Below are 18,667 nucleotides of genomic sequence, written 5' to 3'. Positions count from 1 at the left end.
TGAGGACGATTGTGTCATTAATGACCCACTTGAAAGTATGAGAAAATTATTTTGCACTCCCGTCAAGCACAAAAAAGAGCGCGTACCATATTCATTTCAGTTTTCCCTGCCGAGCCGAAACTATTAATTAATAATTACTTTAATAACAAAAAAAGAAGGGAAAAAACTAAATAGAGAAGAGAAAAAGAGAGCGGTGAAATAAAGGAAGCACAAAGAAAGAGAAGACAGAGACAGAAAGAAATAGAGAGTGAGAATCAAATACTCGCATAACAAACACAGAGTTTGGAATCAGGAATAAGAGCCATATTCAAGACATAATGTCCATGACTCCAATGAGTTCTCTTCGCCAATTTCGTTTTCAAAAACATCCAGAAGATTCCATTCGTGATTCTCCTTCACCTGAGCCAAAGAAACGGCATTATTCCGGGGATGAAGATATTCACATTACAACTAAAAAAGTAAGTTGTCCGGGAAGGGAATGTTATTACTTATAACATCATGATATCACGTGTCTTTCTTCATAACTACCTTCTAAACAATGACGTCATTATGGTGTTGCATAATTTAAAAATGATGAATTAATAATGAGCTTCTATTTTTCTTGGACTTACGTTTTTGTACTTGATACTACAAAGTACGAGCCTCCATGTCGTAATTTTCAACGTACTAATTATTGTATATTTTTTCTATATTACTTAGAAGCGCGCACGGGTTTTATCCTCCGATTCCGACTCCTCTCCTGTCAAATGCAGTCCAGATGATTCCCCACCCCTCAATACGAGCCCACCCCCCGTTGACTCAATTGAGAGGAAGGTCAACTTCATTGTCTCCATGTTCAAATCTATGGATCGTTCCATGATACGGGATACACTCATTGCCTGTGATGAGGATGTTGAGTCCGCTATTAAAAAAATAAAGGGTGCAAAAGCCAAAAAACATATTGCTGTTATAAACTTGGATTCAGATGATGAGGAATACTCCAGCAGTAAAGTCTATCATTCAGACTCAGACTCGGATTCTCAAGAAGTATTTACGAGTTCTGCAGATAGAACTAAAGTCTTGGATTTTTTTAATACTGGAGCTCTACCCGAAATTCTCGGAATACAAGGTTGTTCTAAAAAGAAAGCAGAGGGGATTGTTGATCTTCGTCCATACAAGGATTGGGAAGACTTGGTACGAAAAATTAAGTGTTCTAGGTCTTTAAATACGGAAATGTTGAACTCTGCGATGGAACTATTGGAAATGAAGAACACTATGACTAAACTTATGGACCGTTGTCAACGAATAACTGCCAAAATTGGAGGACTTGTTTCCACCATTACACGAGGTGATTTCTCCCAAATGGAGCTGACTGAGCAACCCAAGAATTTTACTACCAAACTCAAGCTCAAAGATTATCAAATGATTGGATTAAACTGGTTAGTGCTCATGCATAAACAATCATTAAATGGAGTTTTAGCAGATGAAATGGGATTAGGTAAAACGGTGCAAGCCATTTCATTTCTAGCACATTTAAAGGAAACAGGAAATTCAAAACCTCATTTAATTGTTGTACCTTCTTCGACAATGGGTAAGAACGGGATAGCATTATTCAATATCTCCTAATGGGTAACGAATTTATTTATTTAGATAATTGGGAAAAGGAAATAGAGACTTGGTGCCCTTCGCTTTCGATTGTCAAATATTACGGAAGTCAAGAGGAAAGACAAAAGATACGCTATGATTTGGTGAGAGAAAATCTAGAATACGACATATTACTTACGACTTACAGTATGGTAGTTAGTTCCGCAGAAGATAAGTCTTTATTTAAGTATGGATGTGATTATATAAAATCCTTGTATCAAACTGATCTTTTTTTATTATCTTACATTTATGTTTTGCGATATCAGGAAGATTTCATTTCATTATGTTGTCTTTGATGAGGCTCATATGCTTAAAAATATGTCAACATCTCGCTATGAAAACTTAATGCGAGTAAAGGCACCTAGGAAACTCTTACTCACAGGGACTCCTCTTCAAAACAATTTAGTGGAGCTCATGTCTCTACTTGTCTTTGTGATGCCTGAATTGTTTGCCAATAAAAAGGACCTTTTGAAAAAGGTGTTCTCTCTATTCCCTAAAGCATCAGAGAAGCAATCCCGATCCAACTATGAACAAGAACGTATTGCCCATGCCAAACATATCATGAAGCCTTTCTTTCTTCGAAGACTTAAAGTTGACGTCATAAAAAACTTACCTCCAAAAAATGAAAGGGTTGAAAAATTGCCTCTTACTTCACGCCAGCATGAACATTATTTTAAATTAGTTTCGGTTTATAAAGAGAAAGCAAAGCTGGTAATGATGATTCGTACAATTAATCACTATAAATAAGTTAGGAGGGGGCTTCTATTAATAATCATATCTACTTAATATTTAGCTATCTGAAGGTAAAGCGAGTTCTAATGAAGACTCTGGAATTGGTATGCTCATGAATCTTCGAAAAACTGCAAATCATCCCCTCCTTATCCGGAGTCACTACGATGAAAACAAACTTAAGAAATTAGCCAATATTTTAAAGAATGATCCAAGTCATAAAAATGCCGTGGAGAAATTTATCGTTGATGATCTAGGAATTATGTCAGACTATGATATTCATAAAACTTGCCTTTTGTACAAGGTATGTGTTGCCATATTTTATTTTAGGATTAATCTCTGAGAATCTCTCTGTTTTTAGTGTATTGAAGACTTTCGACTGAGTAATGAATACATTTGTGAGAGTGGTAAATTTGAATACCTGGATAAACTCTTACCCAAAATGAAAGAAAATGATGATAGAATATTATTGTTTACTCAATTCACAATGGTTTTGGATATAATTGAGGATTACTTAAAAATACGTGGTCATAATTATATTAGACTCGATGGCTCTACCCCTGTAACTGAAAGGTACATAAGAATCTCTTACCTTCTCTGAAAAAACATTATTTTCTTTTCTTTTTTCAGACAATATCTTATTGACGATTTCAATCAGGACTCAAGTATATTTATATTCATTTTATCCACAAAGGCTGGGGGCCTCGGGATTAATTTAACATCCGCAAATACTGTGATTCTTCATGATTTAGACTTTAATCCGTATAATGATAAGCAGGCGGAAGACCGATGTCATCGTGTTGGACAAACTAGGTATGAAAAGTATCATATTTTCTGCCGCTAGATAATAATTTTTTTACACCCTTTTTGCATTAGACCCGTTAGTATAATTCGATTAATTAGTGAGGGTACTATCGAAGAAGGAATCTATAGTGTCGCCCAGGAAAAGTTAAAGCTGGAACAAGATCTTACTGGGGCTGATGATGACACTAATAAAGTTAAGCATGATGTGGCAAGTCTTCTCAAAACTGCTTTGGATGTGGAAATGTCGGATCAATATATTGGAGAAGTGAAGAATTACATTTAACCAAGTCCAGTAGTCATCCTTTAGATAGGGAGACTGTCCTCCTGTGTTCCTTTCACATATACTTTTTTTCACTTCCGTCGTGCATAGTACAATATTTTTCAAATTAATGTGTCCTCTTTACCCGACTCTCTAGCCATGGCATGGAATGAATAGACAACAACAAAAAAATCCAGTATATATTTGTGTATTATCATTATTATATTATATCATTAATAATAATATATTTGTACTAAACTGTAAGAGAGGATATACAATACAACATTTTTATACGAATCGTTGGGAAGAAGGAAGACCTCTACTACCATTTGGTTGGTCTTTCGTGGGCTTACTTTCGTGTTACACGCAACAATTGTAGAGATTGATGATGGTGAAAAGAGAATGAAAGGGGGACGAGTCGCCTCTCTTCCCCTCATTCTTAGACACTTGCAATTTTTACATGTTATATATCTATATATAAATAAAATTCATATTTTTATTGTTTTTTTAAAAAAAGTTTCGAAAAAAAAAAAAAAAAAATGCAAGCGATATTGATAATGATGGTTTTTCTTTTCTTTTAAAAAAAAGGATAATCAAAGATTGATTCCCTTAATTAGTATTCAAACCATTGTTTGTGTTTTTTTTTCTTTCTTAAACATGAAGAGATTTTTGAAGGAAATACACACATCAATAATTCTGTGAGTAGAGAGAAAGAGGAAAGGGTGAAAATGAAGATCCTAAGTTCTTGTTTGAGGTATTGGAGGAGGTTGGGGCGAAGAGTCTCTTCTATCTCTATCCGCAGCAGGAGCTGTAAAGAAAGACACAATAATTAGAGAAGAGTCCGTCTTGCGTATGAATTCATCATATAGCCGCGCTACAATATGCAATCCCATTTATGCAGAAATATGAACAATTTATGATTGATTGATTTTTTTTATTGCCAATAACATGAAATTGGGATAGTTATGAGTGGTGGATGTACTCACAACTAAGTAGGTTGATGCGGCAACCGTTGGGAAGAGTAGATGCCGTACCTGGTGCAACGGAGACTGAGTGTGGAGCGTCATGCGGTGTTGTGGAATGGGCTTGTTGGACGGGAAGATTAGAATAATAACTAGAGCCATTAAGTCCAGGCTCCGCAACGTAGGACGTGGATGTATTGAAATATTCCTAAAGAGTAAAAATAAGATCCTTTCATGTATTTTTTTGTTATTTATCTCCTCTATTTCATGACACGAACCTTGTTGACACAATTTCTAAGAGTGTCAGGAATGCGTCCAACAATAGCTCTTCGGATCTCTGAGGCAGCCATTTCTCTCAATTCAATTGAGGCTGCCTCTGAATAGAAAGCCGCATGGGGGGTGACAATGAGATTAGGAGCATCTTTAAGTGGTGAAGCTGAGGTCATGAGGTTATAAGGTTCATTTTCGTGGACATCAATGGCTGCAGCTCGAATACGATTGTCCTTTAATGCCATTGCAAGTGCAGCCTCATCTACGAGGCCCCCTCGAGCCGTGTTCACGAGAAAGGCTCCAGGTCGCATTTGCTTGATGGTATATTCGTTAATGAGATGATGATTATGTTCATTTAAAGTGCAATGAAGAGACACACAGTCGGATTTGAAAAGGAGATCCTAAATGAGAGAATAGTACATTATAATATGAATATGTACTACTTGTAAAGGGAGTGTTTAAAAATTACTTACTTGTAGAGTATATACACGTTCTAAACCAATGGATTTCTCAATACCGTCAGGAAGATATGGATCATAGAATATGACATTAAATCCAAATGCTTTAGCTCGAAGAGCAACTGCCGTACCGATTCGTCCTGTATTATATTAAATAAATGTATATAATAAATATATATTTATTTTCAAAAAGTTTTATATAAAACGTTTTTAAAAAACTTTACTCCTTCGAAGAAAAAAAAAGTTATCTTTCTTATTTATTTAAAAAATGAAAATAAAGTTTTTTTTGTGAAAGAAAAACTTTTTCTTACTTTTAGTTCTCATTTTTTTTTTTTTTTTTTTTTTTGCAACAACTAAGTTTTATTTTATTAGAGTATTCCCCCCTCCCTTTCTCTCTCTATTCTTGAAGAGCAAAAAAAAAAAAAGAAATATGAGGGAGAAGGAATACATGTAATTAAAATAATCATAATCATGCCTACCTTGACCCACGATGCCAAGAGTATCCCCACGTATTCTAGCACAACCATATGCAGCTTCCTTCAACTGCTCAGGCCCTGTAATTTTTTTACCATCTTTGACCATGTTGGCTAACCAGTAGGTTCGTCTATATAAATTAAGTATTAAACACAAAGTCGAGTCTGCAACTTCTTCCACTCCATATCCAGGAACATTGCAAACTGCAATACCCAACTCTCCTGCTGCCTTAACATCCACATTATCCACTCCACTCCCTATCCGAACAACAATGCGAAGATTTTTAAACTTTTCGAGATCTTCCTTAGTTAGGGTAATTGTATGCCACATGAGAGCCCCTACAGCCTCATTCAGAACTTTTTCATGGATCTCTGAAGTGGACTGTGCATCACAAAATGCGACTGTTGCAACATCTTTAAGAATTGGCATCTCCACAGAACAGTCTCTTCCATCGAGGAGAGCAACAAGGGGTCGCATGGGTCCAGAAGGTATGGGGCCTCTAATAGAAGCGGCGTCTATCCGAGGTCGTTTACCCGCTTGCATTTCGAATCAATCTGCAAAGGAACATCAAATGAGGCAATCAATACAGATATTTATGTATAAACTTTATATCAGTCTCAAGGAAAAAATTGAAAGGCCCAATTAAATTTTCAAAAAATAAGTATATAAGAATAATAAAGTTTTTATCTCGGAAATAATTTCTATAATTTTTTCCGTTGTTGAAGAAGGAAAAAAATGGACTTTTTTAAACATTTTTTCTTCTAACAAAAAAAAAAAAAAGTTGATTATATTTTCAAAGAAATGAATAAATAGAAAGAAAGAAAAAACTTTTTTGTAAAGAAAAAAGTTAAATTTTTTGTAATAGACTGCAAAGTTTTATTTAGTAAAAAGAAGAAATAAAATAAAGTTTGGTTATATCTACATTAAAATTTATTAAAATTAATGCTATACCAAGAGATGATGTGAAGAACAAAAGAACGATAAAGTACGAAAATAAATCACTGATGAGAAAAAGAAGTCCACAAATAAGATCTCAATTTCAAGTAAAACTAACAAATCTGAAGCAATTGTCAAAAAAGAGCTTCATCATACCCCTTTATGATGATGATTTTTTAAAATAAGTAATGAATTGTTACCGTGCCCCAAGCTTCATGAAATGGAAACAGTAACTGTCACTGAGTACAGAGGATGACCTCTTCCTCGTATGTAGATTTACTACATTGAAGTACAGAATGTTCCCCCTCCTTCCCCCATTTTTGAAAATCCGATCTCCCCACCCCTGATTTATGAGGTGCTTTCGCAAGTATTTAAACAAAGGAATGAAGTGACTAATTTCAATGATTTGTTCATTGAACTCTCCTTGTTAAAATGTTTAACTTGTATAATGTAATTGAAGTAGTCTTCAACAATTTCACATTTGGAGATGCATTCAAAATTCCTTATGAGGGAGTCAAAAAATACCAAAAACTTGCGTACGTACTTTGTACTTGTCCCTTAATAATAAAATGATTGTTCTCGTAGCCCCTAAAGATAATTTTGAAACCCGAAAAGATACATGTGCCTCTGGTTTAAAATATCTAGGATAGTGCAATTTTGTAGGACTGCAATCCCAAAATGCCAGATACAGGGCTATTTTGAAGTCAGTAGTCCTACGCTAAAAAAAGGAACCTTAAGTAGATTTTTTTATAAGTTAATAGTATATTCTTAAGGAAAGGTCATTTAAAAATAAATAATAATAAACATAAAAAGGACCCCCCTATTTCTATAAAAAACACACACACGAGCATTATTCAAATTTAAAAAAAAAGGAAAGAAAAAGGTTCAAGCATTAATATATGCTCTATATCCCACTCACGATAAAACCGGCCTTGGCTAGATACACCTTAAGAAAAGATAGAAAAATAGTATATACATTGGCATTCAACATCATACTATTCGACCATTCGGGGATATATAGACAAAATATAGTCAGTTTAATCTCCAGCAGGACTTGTCTGCAGATGCATAGGACTAGATTCGAGGCAAAACACTACAGGATTTTAAACAATACTTCTGACCTATAATAATTTGAAGTGTAAAAATACAAGTTCAAAGGTAAGTTTATAACACAAGAAAATAATGGTATGAAATAATAGGAATTTTTTGACAGAATCTCCTTTAAGTGTAAAAAAATTGAGTAACTATCAGGTTTTGATTGGATAGAGAGCGCCTTAGCGGCTATTCTTGTACTTCCAAACAATGCATGTGTTAGCAAATGTTACCCCTTAAGTATAAAGGGGAATGTACTCTCGGATAGATGAAGAAGCTGAAACATTTTCTTTAAAAAAAAAAAAAAAAAATGGGATCTGCACATTTATATTTGTATTCACGGGAAATCTTGCCATAGCCAGATATAACTACAGAAAATATGGGAGAAATTGTAAATACATTGTCCCCCAACATTACTTTATTAGGGGAATGCAATTTCAGATAGATGTAGAAACGGAATATATATTTTTTTCAAACATGAGTGAAGACAATATTGCTATCATGGAATATACGTTGTTCTTTGTGTTGTCGCTGTTGTCATTGGACTATAAACATTGTTCATATTTATTGTGCAAAAATGTGCATAATAATATGCATATATTATGTCGAGAGTTTTAACTTTTATAATTACATATACTTTATTCATAAGACTGAAGCAAGCACACGACTTTTCCTTATTCTCCTTTAAAAAGAAGAAAAAAAACCCAGCAAACGAGGATCAAGAAGTTTTTAAAGAATTTTAGTTTTTGCTTCGAGTATTCAGTCATATAATATATATAGGAAAGCAAAACATATATGTATGTATAACTATATAACAAGAAAACAAAAGTTTTTCTTTAAAAAAATAATCACAAAAAAAGAAGAAAAAAAAAAGAACCGAAACTTCCCGCCAAAAAACTTAGTTTTTTTGTAGTTTTTCTCTAGACTAAGTTAAGCGGACCAAAAAGTTCTTGAATAACTTTTTATTTTTATGTGAACTAACATAAATAAAAACTTTTAAAAAAAAGTTTTATAAGCGTTCTTCTTATTATTTTCATTTTTTTCCTTAGCCGCAGTTGACTTACAAAATCTATATATAAATACATATGTACACCCCATTAAATATATAAAACCATGAGAGTTACATTATGTATGTAATATGGACAGGGTGCTCGAGAAAGAATTAGTCATATGTACTTTAACATAATTCAATTAAGTTTATTATTCTGTGCAGATATTTTGTTACCAAAGTCGGAAATATTGCATCAGTCGGATATAACTCCAGCCCACGCCCGTTGTAAAACTAGACATAAAATTGGCTTAAGCCAAGTGGCTTACCAAGTTAAGAGATCAACTGAGGAGATTGAAATTTGCTATTTATCCCCTGGTAGGACTTAGAAATCTTCTCAGCCTCATGGTCTATCATTACACTACTGCAAATGAAGTAAAAAAATGGGTCAGTGTGCAACACTGATGAGACAAAACCTTAAGGGATCCCTCTTTTCCAGATCTTAACCCCCCGACACTTCACAATGTAGGGTGTGATCGAGGATGAAGCCAATGCAGTTTACAGGCTCAGCAAGATTCCCTTATGGTAGCAAGACGTTGAGCATACTAGTTGCAAGTCAATGAGTAGGGGTCTCCCCCAAGTAGTTATTCGAAACAAGGACAAGTACATTGAATGAGACATTCGACAATTATATGTAGAATAACATTAAAAAGTATTAATACATATTCTACTACAAGTCCAAAACATGGTCTGTGAGTAATTTCATTTTATGAATGGGACTCTTCTTAATTATGTAGTAATCAAACGGTACAACAAAAATCGATGTGCCATACATGATGGAATGTAATCCAGCACTAACAAAAAAAGCATAGTTTTATATGACTGTATGTTTACATATTATATGAAGAAAGGCAACTCTTCTCAAGCACAAAGAAGCAGAAGAAGAAGGATCCACCAACTACCATTTTATTAGAACAGGTATAGAGCAACCAGCTGGAGGAGAGCGGTGGAAAATTTCTTTTTTTCTTTCTCCTTCTTAACTTTTTGTAAAATGAAATAAAAAACGGGTTACCAGAGGAGTTATGCATTGGAATCTCCTGCCCCACACTTCACTGTACTAAAAACTACTAACAATAACACAAGGCGTATCCTATTTGTATTAAATATTATGTAGGTCTTTCTTTGTTCCTCCTCAAAAATTGGGCATACATACATATGTATATATATATATATAAGGATGGTAATCAAAGAACCTATATATGAAGCTCATATCCTCTACATAATATACACATATGAAAAGAAAGTTTAGAAATAAGGAATGACGTCTATTTCTAATGAGTTACAATTGTCATTTTACACGTAATTTGTTTCTTATACTAAAACAGTTACATCAATTCAATGAGGATTCACACTCAATCAAATAGGAGAAGAAGAAGAACTCTCATTTAAGAAAACATTCATTTTTGAATTATATCAATCACCTTGAGAAAAGTATATAAAGAGAGTGGGGATTTTAAATTTGGAAAATTTAAGGATAATGTATATTACAATTAATTTCCCTAAATTAATTCAGAAATTAACAAATCTTTTACTCTTACATGATGGGACTAATAATATCTAATAATGATGTCTATCACTCCAACCAACCGCCTCCAATCTGGCCCTGCACCTGGCACAGGCCTTGATAAGAAACTACATGACCATGTTGGTCACTGCCTCTAGAATAAAAGCCTGCAGGGAGTCAATAGTGTTATGTGAAAGTTTATTGGACTCTCTCCAAGACACCCCACTCATAGCCCAAGGGGTTTAGATCCGAGGAGTAGGAGGCCAAATTTCCTCTGCTCTTTTGCTTCAGGAAATATGTAGTGTGTTTTTTCGCTCTCAAAACGATTATGAGTCCTCCTTATAGGTATTCCCAACCCATCTGACTCCTTGACAACATCGTAAACAGTTAATTTGGATAGGTTTGAAAACTCAATAATCTTCCATACAGATATATTTCTGGATTCCCAAGATATTGAGCTCTAAACTTGTTCCGGATTAAAAAAAAAACCCACCCTGTATACATTTATAATGAAAGGTCTTCCCCAATAAATGAAACACAGGTGTTTTTTTCTTCTTCAAAGCTCATATAATATTTGTCTTCGACGTCCCCCCCCAACAACAATAAAAATTGAAAAATAAGGAGACTGCATTATATAGAAAATTAAGAATATATTATCTAAATATAAACACATTTTTTTTTAAAATGTTGTCTAGATGCAGGAGTCATAATAGTTGATGTATTTTTATTTTGTTTAATCCAAACGTATCACTGATAAGAAAGCTTAGAATTCAATCAAATAATTTGTATTTTTTTAAAAATCAGATTCTAAAAAATTGGAAGTCATAAAAGGAAAATAGATAAATTAGTTCTCGTATACGAGAGATCATTTAATTGATTTGAATGGTAACTATATGCATATAAATATATAATAATCCCATTACGTGATGGTAATGAGAGGAAGAGAAAACTCGAAGAGGAATTCATTTTCTGTACATACAAGATCTCTACCCGAACAGTCCGTATTCTATGGATATACCCCATTATTTGAGGGAACAAGTGCTACTAACTAATATTTGTGCCCCTTCAACAAAAAAGCTATCTGGAATGATTTTCCTGAAAATTGAGGCAGGATTACATTTTGTATAATTAGTTTAATTATCTTACATTTCGACGATCAGTTATGGAGAAAATATAAATAAGGTTATATTTGAAAGACCATCTATCAAAAGGCTCATATCAAAGGAAAGCTCCAGACTACAAGTTAATACTCCTAGGTATTTCAGCCTCTTCCACCAATTATAATATGAAGCCGACAAATGACCGAAATTAGCCAATGGAATACTGGGGAGAATATATTTATGAAGTTAATAAGTTGCGAATTTCTCCTTTTTCTAATTTTTTGGGTAGACGGACCACATATGTATATCCATACAATACTTCCAATACATGCTGGTAATAAGGAGAAGGAGGAAACCAGAAGATGAATCCATTTGATGTACATTTAATACCTATACAGCAATATGCTTAAAAGTCCAAGTTTTGCAGTTATACCAGACTGGTACAAGACAGTGCTACAAACTCGGATTTTATTATCCAACGAGTATTACGGTAGAAAAATCCGTATAAACTACTGCGAAATCTAACGCTAAGTGTTGTAGAGATACATTCTTAATAAAACTATACCTATATGAAGTTTGACTTATTTTTTGCACAAATTCTTCATAATATGTAAGAATATATATCTTTGTATTCAAGTAATGTAGAGAGGAGGAAGACAAGGCAAAGGCAAAGGAGGAGTATGTAGATCCATCCTTCACCATTGCCTCTTCACATGGAAATACAAATGAATTCGACCTTCAAAAAAATAGTGTAATGACGGCGCATAGCAGCGAAAGATACGCTCCGTCTATAAAAGAGAATGTGGAAACCACATCTTTAAATATATGTACATACTTCATATATATATACTGGAATATCCTATCCGGACAAAGGATATGTATGATGTGATGCATATGTGACAAACTGTCGTAGTTTCTTTTTATGGATGTTGATATACGTGGGTCATATTCCTTGTCAAATAGATAACAAGCAAATTCCTTATTCCTTATTTATATTAGTGTAGAGATATGATGTGAAGTAGGAATGGAATGGAAGGGATTTGATTTTTTTCCCTTCTCGTAACTGTATTAAAGTCCGTTTCTCTATTTCATAAATACAATTCCGTTTTCTTTCTTTCTTTTCTTTGGTAGGTTTTTATTTCACTTTTTGGAAGCTGGTCCACGCGTGCGAGAAGGATTTAGAGGGGTTTAAACATTACCAACACACACAACTCTTATCATCGACGGAGTTGTCGTCGCCCCCTCCAACGAAAAAAAGGAGAGGAGAGGAGTGAAACAACATTCATAGAGAGCACAACAGGAGTGATGATTCAATTCTTCCTACATTCATACATGCATGCATGAAGGATCATAGAACAACGACAACAACAACACTGAGTTTTAGTTCCCGAGCGGCAAATTTAAATCCTCACGAAATTTCTACTAGGTGCGGATCTCAAAAAAGTTTTTTCAAGTTGGTGGCAAAAAAAAGGAGAGAGAGAAAGAAAAGAGAGAGAAACATACATACATAGGAATAGACAGATAAAGAGACTGTGAAGGAGCAGTTTCTTTTATAACTCACACAAAAATATAATTTGACAATTTTTATTTGTAATTAGTATAATAATAACGAAATAAGTTCTTACCAGGAATCAATGGCGCAATGAATATTGTGTGTATTAAATCAATGAGTTCACGATAGTAGATAAATAAATATTATTATTGCTGTAGAGTTAAACCACGCTACTATTAACAGTGTTGTAATACTGGTAAAAAAAAAAGGAGGAACAGAAATTCTCTGCACGCCCCAACGCAGTTTATTATTGACTAAAATATTCTTCTTTTTAATCAAAAAAAAATCCGAGAGTTCGTCTTTTTTTTTCTTCCTTTTCTTTCCCTCTCCTTCGCAGGAGCGAAAAGTCCGCCATATTTGTTTCCCCTTTTTTAAAAGAAAAATAAATGCGGGTGACCGAAGTAAAGCGAAAGTTTTTTTTTTGATTAAGGTAAAAAATATGTGGATCATCTTGATCATGGAAGAGCCTACTATCGAACTTGCATGTTGATATTATCCTTAAAAAACATTTACTCATAGGGGTATCTACGGAATACCTCTTTTGGATGTTATTATAATACAGAAATACATAGTAATATAAAAATCCTTCTAATTATACATCAAAATTTCTGGGAAGTTGCGCAGTATGCACAGCCTGAATTCTCTGCCCTTCTTCTTTCTTCTTCTTTTTTTTCACAACCTCGATCACAAAAAAGGAAAAAAAAAACTTGGAAAAAAACAATCGTGCGCGCAGATTTTTGATGGTGCTTTAAGTTTGTTCATCTTTGAAATAAATGTGTATATAAAATCCTTTAGTAACGTCCCTCTTCTTTCGCGACTTTTTTAAAATATTTTTATATACATGTTTAATATTATAGATTGAACTATCGTTCATAGTTTTGACAATATCTCTGAATGATTTCCGTGATTCTTTATCCCCCATACTTGACTCATCAAGTACTTTGAGTTGAGTCAATATTTAGTACCCGTCAAATTCCATTTGTACACAGTACTTTTTCGTGAATATAAGTCTATGTATGTGTATATTTATATATATATCCATACATGCTCTCTTGGCATCCTGGCGTCCGTAGTAGTGAGTCTGCCCACAAATGGCGTTACTATTTTTATGTCTATGTTTGAAATTATCTTTTATAATAATATTTATTATTTTTGACCTTAACTTAACAACTTGGAAACAGAGCTGGAAGAAGAGGAACATATTTGGGACTTCTCGGAGATTTTTTTTACGCAAGTAAATTTTAAATCCTAGTTACGTCAGCATACTTAAAATGACATTAAATACTATTATGCAAAATAAGACGGGAGTTCATCCACCACATATACACCCCCTTTGAAATAAACAAAAGTTCATTTCTAGCTACGCCATTTTGTATTATTACATATACACATCTATAAATGTATTTTCTACCTACAATTTTTATGATAAAAGTAAAGAAAGAAAAGAATAGAGGTTTTTCCTGTCAATAATGGGCCAAGGGTCTCTTTTAGGTAACGCCATTTGATGGTTACCTCACTACCACTACTACTTCTTGAATTATTATTGTTATTACTAAGAATCTTGAAGGACAGATTTCCTTCTTTTTTTTAATTCTTTTTTTCAAAGGGTTGTGGCACATCTTAAGGAATTGTAGTGGTTAAAATAATACTCCTATAATAAAAAAATATACCTTTCGTTTCTATGAAAAATTCGATCTTCATTTGCCGAATTAAATTTCTTTTTTTTTTTTCTTTTTTGTATTTTCTGTCTTTTTTTTATTTTTGCACAGATGAAGAAAAGGCAGTTATACCTCGAATTACGAGGAGACATTTTGGTGCATTTAGATTAGATTTGTCTGGATACCAATATTTTTGTATCACTTCCAAAATTAGTCGATATTTCGATACTTTTGCTACTAAAAATGTAAATCAAAAGTGTGTTTTGCTTGGGGTGGGTCAGCTTGCACATTCTTGCTTTTTGTATGTCCAGTGATTTACTTAGATATTTTTTACGACTCTAATCTCTAATAAGTAACGTCAGTACCCGAGTACCACTACAGTGTAGATATACCAATCAGCATTCATCTAAAGGTCCTAAATTTATGAGATTTCTCTTTCTAAAAACTATTCATCATTTTGGACTAAGAAAATCCATTCAGAACCGGTTTTTTGGTTTATATTTATAGGACAGTGGATACCCAACCTTAAGCTAGCAGCTAGTGATAGTAGTGGCTACTAAATTTGAAGGGATATACACAGCCATCCAAAAGGCGTCAGAATCATAGAGTAGAGGGGATAATGAATATTACCCATAGGCTAAGTTTAAAATTGAAAAAATGGAGGGAGGTGTGCAAAAGCATGAAACTTGTACAAGAGGGTGGGATAATTTTTATTTATTATGTACTCGTACCAACCAGATATATAATAAATATACGGTAATATATTAAATCTTGAGAATCCACCTATGGCTTAAGCCCCCTCTCCTCCAACTTTTTGAAAAACAATAAAAATGAAAAGTTGCGTGATTATTATGTCATCAATATAACATGTTACATCGTTTTTATAAACTGACCCTTCCTCTCTTATGAATTGGTTCCCTCGTTCGCAGACAAAATTTGAAATTTATACTATGGGAGGACCATAAGTTTGACATTTTTTTTTTTTTTTGGGGGGGGGAGGTCAATGAAACTATATACATTATTTTATGTTCTTATAATAAATATTGAGAGCCAGGGAGGACTAGTTCCTCCTGACCTGTGGCGTAAGAAGCATAGGGCCATTGTCTCTCCTCCCCCCCCCAATTTTACAGAATTTTTATAGTTATCACAATAAAAAAATATCCTCACTTCTCAAAATTTTCGCGGAAATAAAAACAAATAATATATTTTTTTTATTCCTGCAAACGCACCTATTGACGCCCCCATTATAGAATTTAACCCCCCTCTCCCACTCGAAAATACATTCCGGCACCACTGGTAAACTCTGTCTTTGACCTGGTTATTCTCCCATGGTACAGTCATGACAATCATAGTTGAAACAGAGATTTTTTAAAAAGTCGTTAAGAAGCATTAGGTGTGTGACATATGAGTAATTTGAATGAATGTCGAGCACATTCTTTTAACATACGCGGATGTTGCTCGTATTCCAAGGTTGAGCTGTGTCTATATATAAGACAACATACAATAAGTAAGTATGTTTTAGATACCTATGTATGTATATAAATAATATATTGAATACGATTCTCTTAAAAACAGAAGCACTTTTATACATACATACATTGTTCGAGGCAGGTGTGTGCATGCATGCATCATCCATGCTTGTATCTATGTGTACATTGTAGGACAACAGGGAATACTCACTAAATACGGCGGAATGTATTTACAACATATTTGCAAATAAAGAGGGAGGAAAAAAAAATAAAATCATATAATAGTGACGTCATAGTCACGCAACCTTATGAATGTATTATGTAATTATTTTTATTCGAGTTGTAAATCAGGACTGTCCCCAAGATTACACGAATGATCAATCAGCTTCTAAATACAATTGATTCTCTACTAAGGAAAGGATGTTCAAGACGCAGGAATTAAATAATAATGACAACTGCTCGGGAAAAGAAAATTCATTCTTCAGATTAACAATTCCGAAAAATTGGTATTTTGATTTATCCAAAAAATATTTTTTTTTGGAAAAATTAAATTTTGTGATTATTTTTTTTTTAAATACATAACTGTTCACAAAGAACTAAATTTTTTGGAATAATAATTAAAAAATCTACAGCTGTTCATAAAAATTAAAGTTTTGGAAAAAAAAAATTAAAAATTAAATTTTTTAAATCCACAGCTGTACACAAAGAATTGAATTTTTTTTTTTCAAAAAATTAAAATATTTAATTTTCTAGTAAGAAACAAAATTCCTCAATTTGGGGGGGGGATACAGCCCCTCCAGTCCACTTCCTGTGGCTCCTTCAGAAAAAGAAAACAAAACCTTATTTGGTAGAAAGAATACATAACATAGACTGGATAGCTACTTTTCTACTGTTAACGTCGGTACAAATAAATTATCATCCCCTCTTTAAGTTATATTTATTTATATTCGGGAAATGTATATGACTAAAACTTTTTTTATGTGATACTATAGACAAGCTTGGTTTTTTTCCATAGAAGTGATTTTTTATAAATTTCTCCATTTTGGCGGGGGGAGGGGTGTACAACCGCTCTAACTCCCCCTCTGAGGACGGTCACTGTAATACCAATTCAGATTTGAAAGTTTAGATCTCTCACTTAATTTCAACTCTGAGTTATAAATAAGGTCTTAAAGATGAAGAAAATAGCATTTTCTTGAACTTCTGATTAGCGATATCTCGTGACCCAAAGCAATAGTGGGTAAGTCTAATACATCGTTCAAAAGCTATCAGTTAGCTGAAAAAAACTTATATTATAACTTTTTTTGATTTTTGTTATGAAAATACAAGGAGTAAATTATGATCTAAGATTTTTTCAAAGTTTATGGTCAAGTTGTGTCTGCAAGGGTTAGGGCTGGAGGGACTGTAGCCCCCTCCCAAAAATTAAAAATTTTATTCCCAAAAAAAATTAATATTCGAGATTTGTTTTCAAAAAATTTAATTTTCTGAAAAAGCTATAGAGTTTTGAATTGTTTTTTCAAAAAATTTTATATTTTATTTCTTTTCGAAACCTTTAATATTTGTAACTTTATTTTTGATTTTTTTGTGAGCAGCTGAGGAGTTTGGAATTTTTTTTCCAGAAGAATTAAATTTTCTGTGAATAGCTATGGATTTTTGATTTTTTTTACCAAAATATCTAATATTTGATTTTTTTTTTTCAAAACCTGTTAAAGTTATTATTTTTTTTTCAAAAAATTTAATATTTATAATTTAACTTCTTGTGAGCAGCTCTGGAATTTAAAAAAAAAAATTCCAATAAATTCAATTTTTGTGAATAACTATGAATTTTTGAAATTTTTTCTCAAAAATTTAATATTTGAAATTTAATTTGCGGACGCCACTGATGGTCTTTTGATTTTTTTGAAATGTGAAACATTTAAAAATTAAACACTTTCAAATCTTTTTTTTAAAACGTGTAGAGTGAAAAAATCATGAAATTGTGAGTAATGGTGTGATTTATACAAATCTTAACTTTATTATCAAGTATTTTTGTAGATATTTTATTTTATTTGACACTAAGAAAAGGTTATGTTAGACTATACAAATGATTTTTTATTATTATAAATAACAACATTACTTTCTAAATCAATTTCTATACATAGATATATACTTATGGATATATGAGTTTAGTAGGTAAGGGTGGGGGGAATCCCCGGAGAGGATATAAAATGTAATATTATCTAAAGAGGTTCTGTGCAAATGAAGGGATATTATAGCATTGAGATTAAGTTCATGTATTATGATGATGCCTTCTGAAAGAAAAAAAAAAAAATCGTAATAATTACCTGCCTACATAATAATATAGTATTGTTCGTTGTACCGCTACTACATATAATGGTACCAGAATACTGACACGTTAAAAAATGTACAGTACTAAATTAATATTCAAACCAATACAGGGCTTGGTTTTGGGAATTTAAAAACAAAGAAATTGAATAATTAAATTTTTTTCAAACTTGAAATTTTTAGAAAACATTTCTTAAAAAACCTACACAGAAAATTTAATTTTTGATAGAAAATTTCTAAAATTACATTTCAAATAAAAATGAAAAAAAAATTTAATATATTAAATTTTCCTTTAAAATACACAGCTGCTCACAAAAATTTCAAATGTTAAATTTTTTGAGGAAAAATTTCAAAATTCACAGTTGATTACAAAAAATGATTTATTTTCGTGAAAAAATCTCAAATAG

General features: G+C 32.7%; 2 protein-coding genes across 6 annotated transcripts; one reads left to right on the top strand and one right to left on the bottom strand.

Moving 5' to 3' along the window:
- Positions 1 to 229: 229 nt before the first annotated feature.
- On the top strand, positions 230 to 3,712 carry Etl1 (SWI/SNF-related, matrix-associated actin-dependent regulator of chromatin, subfamily a, containing DEAD/H box 1). The gene is made up of 8 exons (XM_040717299.2): positions 230 to 458; positions 700 to 1,570; positions 1,630 to 1,810; positions 1,890 to 2,334; positions 2,417 to 2,656; positions 2,714 to 2,925; positions 2,983 to 3,165; positions 3,229 to 3,712. The coding sequence occupies exons 1-8, from the start codon at positions 318 to 320 to the stop codon at positions 3,437 to 3,439; spliced, it is 2,484 nt and encodes an 827-aa protein (XP_040573233.1). The 5' UTR covers positions 230 to 317; the 3' UTR covers positions 3,440 to 3,712.
- On the bottom strand, positions 3,608 to 13,079 carry CtBP (C-terminal binding protein). Of its 5 annotated transcripts, none has more exons than XR_011781613.1 (6): positions 12,885 to 13,079; positions 5,585 to 6,133; positions 5,121 to 5,245; positions 4,656 to 5,048; positions 4,402 to 4,606; positions 3,608 to 4,223 (listed from the first exon to the last, which is right to left on the bottom strand). XR_011781613.1 is itself a non-coding variant. In XM_040717302.2 (6 exons), exons 2-6 carry the CDS (start codon positions 6,120 to 6,122, stop codon positions 4,153 to 4,155), a joined length of 1,311 nt encoding a protein of 436 aa, XP_040573236.1. In that variant the 5' UTR covers positions 6,123 to 6,133; positions 12,885 to 13,079; the 3' UTR covers positions 3,608 to 4,152. The 5 variants fall into 5 exon arrangements, 4 of the variants coding, with proteins under 4 accessions (XP_040573236.1, XP_040573238.1, XP_071746844.1 ...); XM_040717302.2 differs by having other exon boundaries at positions 4,402 to 4,585; XM_040717304.2 differs by having other exon boundaries at positions 4,450 to 4,585.
- Between the last annotated feature and the right edge of the window lie 5,588 nt (positions 13,080 to 18,667).

This window comes from Lepeophtheirus salmonis, chromosome 8, assembly GCF_016086655.4.
Source record: "Lepeophtheirus salmonis chromosome 8, UVic_Lsal_1.4, whole genome shotgun sequence".
NCBI classification, from domain to species: Eukaryota; Metazoa; Arthropoda; class Copepoda; order Siphonostomatoida; family Caligidae; genus Lepeophtheirus; species Lepeophtheirus salmonis.
The sequence above is the reverse complement of the archived record's forward strand: the minus strand, read 5'-3'. Positions and strand labels throughout refer to the sequence as shown.

What these genes read in the sequence shown, in the direction of transcription:
- CtBP (XM_040717302.2), bottom strand. Translation starts at nt 6,122, where the DNA reads ATGCAAGCGGGTAAACGACCTCGGATAGACGCCGCTTCTATTAGAGGC. An exon ending in TCTTGGCATCGTGGGTCAAG is followed by an intron (nt 5,246 to 5,584) that starts GTAGGCATGATT and finishes AATATAATACAG; the next exon opens with GACGAATCGGTACGGCAGTT. An exon ending in AACGTGTATATACTCTACAA is followed by an intron (nt 5,049 to 5,120) that starts GTAAGTAATTTT and finishes TCTCTCATTTAG; the next exon opens with GATCTCCTTTTCAAATCCGA.
- Etl1 (XM_040717299.2), top strand. Translation starts at nt 318, where the DNA reads ATGTCCATGACTCCAATGAGTTCTCTTCGCCAATTTCGTTTTCAAAAA. An exon ending in ATAAAGAGAAAGCAAAGCTG is followed by an intron (nt 2,335 to 2,416) that starts GTAATGATGATT and finishes CTTAATATTTAG; the next exon opens with CTATCTGAAGGTAAAGCGAG. An exon ending in AAACTTGCCTTTTGTACAAG is followed by an intron (nt 2,657 to 2,713) that starts GTATGTGTTGCC and finishes CTCTGTTTTTAG; the next exon opens with TGTATTGAAGACTTTCGACT.